Source organism: Solanum verrucosum, unplaced genomic scaffold (assembly GCF_900185275.1).
Source record: "Solanum verrucosum unplaced genomic scaffold, falcon-dt-bn FXZP01000259.1, whole genome shotgun sequence".
Taxonomy (NCBI): domain Eukaryota; kingdom Viridiplantae; phylum Streptophyta; class Magnoliopsida; order Solanales; family Solanaceae; genus Solanum; species Solanum verrucosum.
The window spans coordinates 822,476-833,282 of record NW_026019973.1 but is presented as its reverse complement, the minus strand read 5'-3'; the positions used below and the strand labels follow the sequence as shown (position 1 = coordinate 833,282).

The 10,807-nt window shown below is 31.8% G+C and overlaps 1 protein-coding gene across 1 annotated transcript; it reads left to right on the top strand.

Moving 5' to 3' along the window:
• Positions 1-3,465: 3,465 nt before the first annotated feature.
• On the top strand, positions 3,466-9,910 carry LOC125817285 (glycosyltransferase BC10-like). Its single transcript, XM_049496826.1, has 11 exons — positions 3,466-3,611; positions 4,449-4,964; positions 5,501-5,599; positions 6,684-6,784; positions 6,870-6,941; positions 7,218-7,308; positions 7,647-7,727; positions 8,467-8,529; positions 8,612-8,734; positions 9,162-9,200; positions 9,289-9,910. The coding sequence occupies exons 2-11, from the start codon at positions 4,581-4,583 to the stop codon at positions 9,415-9,417; spliced, it is 1,182 nt and encodes a 393-aa protein (XP_049352783.1). The 5' UTR covers positions 3,466-3,611; positions 4,449-4,580; the 3' UTR covers positions 9,418-9,910.
• Positions 9,911-10,807: the final 897 nt, after the last annotated feature.

Below are 10,807 nucleotides of genomic sequence, written 5' to 3'. Positions count from 1 at the left end.
TTTGTACTTTAACTATATGGGTGTTTGTTTAACCCCCCTAATTTAATTTGAAGTGAATTTAATTACCCCTTAAAGGGTAACGTGACAAAATTTGTATCACTAACTTTCTATAAGCGCGTGACAGAAAAAAAACCAAAAAATTGACACATGTCATCTTTTTATTAGACGACATATTTAATAACTTATTTTACTAATTTTTAAACATTTTATTTTTCAATTAACTTCTCTTCTCTGTAGTTTTTTTTTTTTTTGCATCTTCTTCTTCCTTTCTTTTTCTTTTCTCAAGACTCTTTCTCTTTCTTATTCTTTTCATTCAGTTCAAGGTAAACATTTACTCATTTACTCCCAACTGTAACTTTTTTCACATTTTTTCTTCTTCTTTTCTTTATGTTTTTAATCATTTCTTCTTCTTTTTTTTTCTATTTTCTTTGACAAATTTTTTTGGTGTTTGATTCATTGACACCATTTTTGACATCAAAAAAGATTATTAGATCTATGAGTTTAAAGAGTAATCAAAAAAAGAACCCAATTTTCACTAAAAAAAAATTCAAAGATATTGTTGGCAAAAAATTGATTGTGGAGATTTCGTCCAATTCATTGATAAATTAACATTTTTTTGTAAATAATTTTTTTAATTTTTGAGGAAGGTGGTATGATGTAACTAAAAACTGAAACTGGAATTGCAATTGAAATTTGAATTATAATTTGTAGATTGAGGGGTAAATTCATCGATGGGTTTAGTTTTTGGCTCAATTTTAGATATAATCATGATGGGTGTAGGAGTTGTTGGTTTAATGTGGAAATTGATGTCTACAAATGGAGTATTAAAACCTATTTTCTTACGAAAAGAAAGAAATTTGGAGAAGTTTTTTTTATTTTTTACATAAAGAGAAAATTATTATATAATGGAAGAAGAAAAGTTGAAGAAAATTTCACTGTAAAAAGAAGAGTTGTTGTTGAGAAGGTGACAAACATTGGGGAAAGACAATTAGTGATGAAAAAAAATTATTATGGAGATTTAAGTAATTAATTAGAAATTTAGTTAATATACACGTGGACGAATAAAAATGTGTGTGACTCAACAACACCCAGCCTTCAATTGGGCTAGTGATGGGAGGGTTGAAGAAAAACACTTAAAAGATGTTAAGGGGGGTATTTAAACACCCGTATAGTTAAAGTGTTAAAGTAAGTTATGCGGACAAGTTCAGGGGGATTTTATGTCTTTTCCCAGATAAAAAAGATAAAGCAATCCACTTCACTATAGATGACATTTGTCCAATAAGTATTAGTTATTATATTTTCACATGGAGTATGCAATAATACACTTGTATATAAACTTTTTTTTTTGTTCATTTCATGTATTATTGTATATTTTATATTTTTTTGTTCTTTAATGTTCATTCCCTAGACAATGTTAGTGAATTTGAATTTTAGTCCGTATTGGTCATAGAAAGTTTTAACCTTTTCTTTGGAATTTTATTTTGGAAAATGGTTGGATATAGAGTTGTAATTGTTATATTTTACAGAATTCGAAAAATTTAAATAAAAGTTATTTTAATTTTCACTCCTATTTATTCATAGGTTAAAAACAATTTAAATTTATACTCATGTCCTAACGAACTCTCTTTTGCAAATACTATTTTCAATTTGAAAATAAATGTGATTTTTTTTTACAATTCTTATGTTCAAACGTCCACTTATTTTCTCTCCAAATTATACGAGATAGAGGAGGAGAAAAGAGAGGAAATTGTAAATTAGCGTCAACCATAGATTTTGAGAGTAGATTTAGAAAATTTATATTCAAATATTTATTTAATCATAATTTTTATTAGATTTTGAAAATCTGATATTTAATTTCAAAATGTATTTTTAAATATTTTCAAATTTCCAAAACTGACTCATGTTTGAATTTTTGAGACTTTCACTCACAAACATCAATTTTAAAAAAAATGTAAAAAGCATATCTCAATACAATTTCAATTTTCAATAATTATAACTTTAAAATTTTTAAATCAAACAGGAGGAGCTAGGAGAGAGGGAGACTTTGATTTAGTTAAGTCTTTTATATGCTTTGAAAATTTGCAACTTGTTCTACCAAAAAGAAAAAATGGATAAAAATTTGCAACTTGTGTTTGCATGTAAAATGTCATTTTTAAAAATTAATTAACACATAATCAATCAATCAATTTCAAATAGTTGGGGCTGGCTAGACGAATAATCTATATTTATGTTTTCATATGGATTAACTTTTCAGGTAATTATCCTAATTGAAAGCGATTGAAAATGAGTACCCGAATACACATGAAAGTTTTTATAATTTTTTTTTTTTAAAAAAATAAAAAGTTTAAATGCGGATTTAAAATTTAAACAATTTCTTTATAAATTCCCACTTACCACTTTGGATCTATCACTAACAAAATAAGTGACCAAAAATAAATAAAGATAAATGTAACTATAACCCATTAAAAAAAGAGAGAAATTGATGTAAATAATTTCATCAATTAATAGTTAATTTTTTAAAATATTAATGCATAATATATATCAAATATATATTTTAAATATAAATAATTTATATATATTTAATTAACAAGTATAATTATTTTCAACCGCCAGTCAAATATGTGACTTGTCATAAAAAAAATACGAATTCTTCAATAATTGCCGGCTTGAATAGTTCACGAAAAAAAAAGAAAAAAGAATTATTCTTAGTATTTGGACCTTAGAATGAAACTAAACGGTCAAAATCCATACACAGAGACTTTTCATTAGTCAATTAATTTCATTTTTTTTGGAAAGACGTTTGATTATGATTTTTTTTCTCAACTCTGAAAAAATATTTAATCATAAAATTTTGAAATTCAATTTAAATTTTATATTTTTTTGAATTTGAAAAATAATGCTCCAAATTACTCACAAACAATAAAAAACAATTCAATTTTATACTAATGACCAACCATAATTTCAATTATCAAATATCATTTTTTTCACTTTAAAAACAAAAACTTTAGTAATTTTTTAAAATTTCATATGGGCAAACGTTCACTTCAGACTATAAGATTAAAAAAACATTTTATACATTCATAATTCCAAATTCCCACTAACATTTAAAATCACAATTTTTTAATTTTTTTAAATCTTTTTAAACTTTGAATTAAATTAAAACCAAATTAATAAATTAATATGATCCGAGAACGAAAAAGCCATCACCCCACAAGAAAAACAGGGAAAAAACAACACAGTGTAATGTTTTTCTTTCGTTTTCCTATAATTGTCATGTCCTATAATAATAAAACATCATTTTGATTTATAATTATACTAATAATAATTATTGTATATTTGTATATGTATTGTATGTATAGAGTGAGCATCCCCCTCTTCGCTGTTTTTCTGTTTGGTTCCACTTGCTTTGTTGTGCTAGCCCTAGATCTCATAAGCCAAATATATATATATATATATATATATATTTTTATTTTTTTTATTTTTTATAATACATGCACAACAAAGAAATACAGATCCTTTTTGGCCTTTCAAAGATTTGAAACTTCTTGAACCAATAGATAGCAAGTGAAAAAACAAGAAAAAAGAACATCTTTTTTCTTTGTATCATTCAGGTATTAGGTTCTTGATTTTCTTTGATTCTGTTATGTGGGGTTGTGTTGTTTTGTAATTCTATCATGTGGGGTTCTTCAAAGTTTGAATTTTGATTGGAAATTTTGGGATTCTTGAAATGATTTCAGATTAATTTGCTTTGATGGGGTTGTGGGGATTATGCATTTTTGTATGATATGGTGTTGTATGGTGATGGAGATTTGAAGTTGATGAATTGGGGGTGTGGGGTGTGGAGGGAGTGGGTATAGATTTGAAGGTCAGATATATGGGTTTGACTTTGATTTAAGGTTGGTTGGGGCAACATGGGGAATCTCTATAATTTGTTATGTTTGTGTATTTAATTAGTTGTTTCTTATGTGATCTCATAGACCAATTGTTTGTGTATACAATTAGTTGATTTTCATGTTTCTGTGTTTTCTCCTCCCTGGAATTCTGTATGGTTTGGATAGTTTTACTGTAATTCTGTTGATGTGGATCTTGAGTTAAAGAAATGCTTAATTAAGTTGAATGAAATTCTTATTGCTGCTGTGTTTGATGTGGAAGGTTGATTTTCTAAGTTTTGTGCAACTTATGTATATGTGATTCATGTTTGATAGAAGTTGTATGTACATTATTCGCTCTTTGGCAGTGTTAACTGGACCTGAATCTAATATGGGAGGTGTGAGTAAATCCTTAGTTTTCTTTAGATACAGAAGCCTTGTACTGCATCCAACATGATATATTAGGAGTTAAATTTCCGTAAAAATGATTAAGGATTGTTCTTTATGAGAACATCTGAAGCTAGATATTGATTCAACTCTAACTACTACTTATTTGTTGAATTTTTCATCCTTTTACAGCTTTGTGTTTGTGCTCATCGATTCACAAACATTGCTCAAAGATAAGGCAGTGCACTTGGGTTATTGTTCTCAGAGATTTGGTCAAGGGGTCTAGTTTTTGATGTTGTTTGGTTGCTGATGTGTAATTTCTAGATGAAGACATCTCAGGGGTGGCGTTTAGGCATGAAGGAGATGCAAATATTGTCTGCACCTCGCCAGCGTGCTCAGTTAAAGAAACCGACATGGATAATCGTGTTGGTTTCTTTAGTTAGCTTGTTCCTAATTTGTGCTTACGTTTACCCCCCTCAAGGTTCTGGTGCTTGTTATGTATTCTCATTGAATGGTTGCAAGGGGCTTTCTGATTGGCTTCCACCTGCTCCTGCCAGAGAATTGACAGATGAAGAGCTTGCCTCCCATGTTGTAACTAATGAAATTCTGAACACACCCCCAGTTGTACCAGAGAACCCCAAAATAGCATTTATGTTCTTGATACCTGGTGCATTGCCATTTGAAAAACTCTGGGACAGATTTTTTCAGGTTTGTTTTTGTTATTTTTGCGGAAGTTCCGGTCTGTTCCTTTAAATGTTGGTCTGCTGCAATAATTTGATTCACTCCTGCTGTCCCTATTATAGATGTAAGTAAATTATTCTTGTAATTGTCTCTTTACAGATTATATAAGGGAATCCTCAATGAAATATGGATACATGATCTGGGTGCTATATAGTATAGGTTAATGTTTTGCAGTCTCAATTTAAGGTTTCGTCTTCCGACTTGCGTAGCAAAAGAAAAAGGTTCCGTCTTCCTACGTAGTTGAACTGATGATTATCAGGTTAAATCAGTGACTACTAGTTTGTGTAACTCTAATGCTTTCTGGGTATTCAATAGATCCTTAACTAGCATGATTTGTAAAAGGGTAAAAGGATGGGCACTTATTTTTTGATGTCCATCACTAGTTTAGTGCTTGCCTCCTTTTTGTTAATAAATTGAACTTACTGATAAAAGAACTAGCAGGAGCTGTCTATGCATTTCTGCTTTCTCTATTGCTGGTTTTATTAAACTATTATTTTTTTCAGGGACATGAAGGAAAATTTTCTGTCTATGTACATGCATCCAAGGACAAACCTGTACATTTTAGCCGTTACTTCGTCAATCGGGAAATCCGTAGTGACAAGGTTTGTGATGCTGCTTCTTATTTTTCCATTTCCACTAATGAGGTGCTGTATTTCAAATTTGTTGCTTGAAGTTGGTCCATGTATTGTTTCTGATACACAAATCATTATCGCCAATGTGATACTGTATCTCAAATTTGTCGCTTCAATTTTTTCCATGTATTTGTTTCTGAATGAATACAGTTTGTTCTTTTGAAGCAATTGAACTGATTCTTTTGGCCTTGTTATATTTGAGCTTGACATTGTCTATGGTTCTACCTGTGGCTATTTGTTTGTGATGACACCTGCACTCAAATTCCAAGTAACTGAAACAAAAAGCTGAACGATAAAAAAGTTCCTAAGGTTGTGCTGTTTGCTATTTGTGGTGTAATCAGGCTGTTGTTTGTGTGATCTAATGAATAACAGTTTAACACAAAGTCTGAGAAGAATGATTGAGAATAGGCAGCAGCATATAGTTGATATGCAACATTGTTTGACATTATTACTCATCAGCTTCATCATACTATGTTTGCTTTTTTTAATTGCTTGCAATGGATTAGACATATATCCTTTATGAATTTAAATAGGATCTAGAGCTTGTGTAGCCTACGTTGTCCACTTCCTCCTTTCTTTGCAAGTGGCCAATTAGTAAATATGACTCTGACTATTGCCTTATTAGGGGCATGTGTTTGGGTTGTGTGAATTGACCTTGATGTTTAAGTTGATTAGCTCAAATCAGCCATGTTTGTTGGTAATGCTAATTAGTGTTGCTTATAATTATTGTATTTTCTTTTTTAAAATTTAAACCATCATGTTGTGTTACATGGATTTTTTATGGTCACATATCAAGTACGGATGTGTATATGTTTTCAGTATGGGTATGCTAAGTTTTTGCTAAAGTTCAGTGAATTTTGAAGAATCGTTATGAAGTACTGCACCCTTGTCTTACCTGTTTGACCAGCTATGTTGAGGCAAATGAAGGGAATATTAACATAATAACTTTTGGAAATAAGAACATATTTGTAGCTATCTTAGTCAATTAAAGTCAGAGGTATTTATCATTTCATCTGTATGGCTAAGTTTTGGTGTACACCATTCTGCACTGCAGGTAGTGTGGGGAAAGATTTCTATGGTTGATGCAGAGAGACGTCTTTTAGCGTATGCGCTGAAAGAGACTGACAATCAGCATTTTGTATTACTTTCTGACAGGTTGACATTTGACGATTTGTCTTGCCTTTTGCTTTGTATTTATGCCACTACATCATTTCTGATCATTTTGCTTATCAACTTGCAGTTGTATACCCCTGCGTGATTTTGACTACGTCTACAACTACCTGATGTATACAAATATCAGTTTTGTAGACTGGTAAGACAATTCTGCTGATGCTTATGTTGTGAAATAGTCGTCATACTTTTTGGTTCTCCATGATTGTTTATTAGTATAATCAGCTTTACAATATTATTTTACTTGGGCTTTCCATCATCATAAAGTAAATTTGAACTTTCTTGAAATTGTAATTGTTATTACTCATTTCGTTTATTCATTGTTCCATTTGAACAGCATGACTCCTTTTGTTATATAAGTGAAAAATGCTCTTTCTTCGTCAATAAATAAGAAGTGCTCTTTTCTTTCTTCTCTCAGCTTTGAGGATCCTGGTCCTCATGGGAGTGGAAGGTATTCTGAACATATGTTACCTGAAGTTGAAAAGAAGCATTTTCGAAAGGGTGCACAGGTACCTTTTACACAACTTTTGCTGTTAGCTCTTATTTGTCCATGTAATACAGAGGTCACACTTTTTCATGAAGGATAAAACTTTGGGATTTTCAATAATAATTTGTTAAAAAAATGCTGGATAGTTTGCTTTTGTAATCCGTAAGTGTTCAATGAGGTCACTCTAAAATAAGTGTTCAATGAGTTGGCTAATTGTAGTATTCTATAGGTAGAACCTCCTCTTAGAATGGCCAAATATTGTGGGTAGCTGTGTGCCACTTCTTATATAACAGCCTGATATACCAGTTTGCACCTCTGCAGTTTTCTTGTTCTGATAGGTTAAATTCTGAATTTTTACAGTGGTTCACAATGAAACGACAGCACGCCCTTGCAGTTATGGCTGATAGTCTCTACTACAGAAAATTCAAGGACTACTGCAGGGTTGGTTTTACTTGATCATACTTTGGCTGATGATGATGTGATTATGCTATTAGCTTTCTTTTGATTGCTATTTATTTCATCTGTCGATGTATAAGATGTTGAATTTCTCTATGCATTGATGTTTTAACTACATTGTCCAGCTGCGTCTTCCCACACTGTTCATTGTTTGGAAGAAATAATTTGCATTAAAATTACTGGGATTATTGAATGTGAGACTTGACCCAAATAGAACAGTATAGATGCACGTGGTACTGAAGCATGCCAGTATTTTGAACCTATCCTAGGAAAATGTGCCCCAGTTTATGGGAGCTTTAAGCACAATATCCCATGAATTGTCAGGGCTGCCCCTTTTAATATTAGAATAGTAAGATGCTCATACCTAAGTGGCATATTGGATCTGAAGCATCTGCCTTGAGCATTTGATTTGAAGCATAAAAACTTTTGTTCTCTAGCATTATTCCTCTGTGTTAAGGTGAGCTTAAAGCTACTTTGCTTTTTCAAATAATATTCTTATGGTATTTCCGCTGAAGCTTGTTTCTTTTTGTTTCTCTCAAACTCTATTTGTATCACTATTTGGAAACTACAATAATGTTGATCGCATGGGATTGCTATAGGCACAACGAAACATGCTTATATTCCATTACCCACTCTCTTTTCTTCTTGCCCCTTTTATTTGTTTGTCTAGCTGTGAATTTGGTTGATTTCATTAATCATGGCGCATCTGTTTCTAATGCGACAGCCAAACATGGAGGGTAATCGGAACTGCTATTCTGATGAGCACTATCTACCAACCTTTTTCTACGTGAGTAGTTTTCTTCACCAGCTTGTTTTCAAGTTTTAATCATTTTCAAACTAACTGTTTTCTTGTGTTTTCTAAATTTCAGATGCTTGATCCAACTGGAATTTCGAATTGGTCAGTAACACATGTTGATTGGTCTGAAGGGAAATGGCACCCAAAATCATACGTGCGCAAAGATATTACATATGAGCTTATGAGAAACATAACAGTAAGGCTTACTCCTCTCACTCCTACCCCCAACCAACTCCCTGGCCACCCTTTTTCTAAAATTCATTTAAGGCTTAGTTCCCCTGACTTTTATACTTTATGCCACTTGTTCTTTTTTCTCTCTTATTGCTTCTCGTCTTCTTTCCAACCATTCCCTTCTCTTTCTATCATAAGACTGAGATTAAAGCGGTTTTGGTTTTTTCCATGTGTTGTTGCCCCCTCTTTAATTTTTACTTTATTTTTCTTTCATCAGTATTACGTGTGCACATTGGTCATTGAGCAGAATCTTAATCACTCTAGAACTCGTATTAGCTCCGTTATTTGCAGTAGTTACTTCTTTAGCTGAAATAAATAAAGTTAAATCACGATATTCTATGGCATATCGAAACCATGACATGATTTAATGCTTCTCCTCACTGTTTCTGCAGTCTATTTCAGAGAATGTCCATGTCACAAGCGATGCTAGGGTATGAATAATTACTCACTTTGACAATTTCCTTGCATTTTCTCACTAGTAAGCCTATCTGAAAGCACTGTGTTATTTCCACATTGCAGAAGGAAGTTCAAATTAATCCTTGTCTATGGAACGGAATTCAACGACCATGTTACTTGTTTGCAAGAAAATTCTTACCTGAAGCTCTAGATAGCTTGTTGCAGCTTTACCCCAATTATACATCGATTTAAGTGGGTAGATAACACCCACACTGATTCTTTGGTCGATTCAATCCGACCCCCCTTCATCCTCATTTCTTGTGTATCTTCCAGTGTTGTAAAGCGCCCCCCTCTTCACAGAAGGATCGAGTTTGAGTGCTGCCCCCAAAACCAGGCTTATTTTTTGAGCGCTAGGGCTACTGGCAGACACAGTTAGGGCGACTGTATTAAGAGCCGAGGAATGTTGAGTCAATTGCCTCGAGTCGTCGTGCTTCCTTTGGGGGTAGGTGATTTCATGTTTAGTTTTTCTCTTTTTTCAGTTTTGGGCTATTTTTGTTATATTTATCTTAGTATTGGGATTAAGAAAATTTTTGGGGACTTATTTAACTGCAGCACTGTATTGTTGACCTTTGTGTACAAGTTGCAAATATGGCCCTTGTTTAAAGAAACTGTCAAATTTTGTTTTTTGGTTAGTTTTTGAATCACATAGAAATTTCATAATCCTATAAAGTTCTTATATTTATCATTACATTTCTTTTCCGTATCGTCAAAATCCCAAGTCAGTTGGAGTCGACTATATTCTTGCTATCCATTTCAATAGAATCGGGTGATTAGTATGAAATATTCATCAAGATTCTCGCTATATTTCACTAGTTGTCAACCTCGTTTTTTATCTGGGTTTGAGATCGACTATGTTTCGCGAAACTCACTAAGGTGGGGACGATAATATATTTCTTCATTTGGCTTTAAAGTTCCATATCTACACTTGACCTATGATTTCATTTGGTTATAGCCTTTTATGCCTATTTCTTAAATTTTCTCATTTCATTTTCATATTTCTCTGTATATCCTCTGATAATATTTCATTATAGCGATCAAGTTCTTTTGGAGCTGACTTTTCAAATTATGTTATATTATATTTCTTACAAGAATATTTTGCTATAATAGTCTAAACATATTCGGAATATATGACATTGTTATAAATAGGTTAAACTGTACAATCATAGGAGCCCATTTAGGTGGCTTCGTTGGGATTTCAAAAGTTATTTGAGTTTTCTTTGATCATGATTTTTTCATGTCTTTTAAATATTTGAGTTGTTAATAATTATCATATACTACTCTTTACTCGGTTTTCAATATGAAAATTTCATTTTAGAAACCTTAAAGATTCTATGTTTGAATTTATGGTCAACACTTCAGGATTTGACTCTTGATACCACATAAATTAAAACGAAAGTAAAACGAAAGGGAAAACATCATTATTATTATGAAGGTGCAAGAATTAGTATGATAGAAAACTAATTCTTTTATGATTGGAAAAACGAAAAAAGTTGAATTTCCTAAAAGATTGTAAAGTTTTTTCCTTTTATGGGGATAGAAAACTAATGAGTATTTCCTCCGCCTTAATTATATGATATAGTTT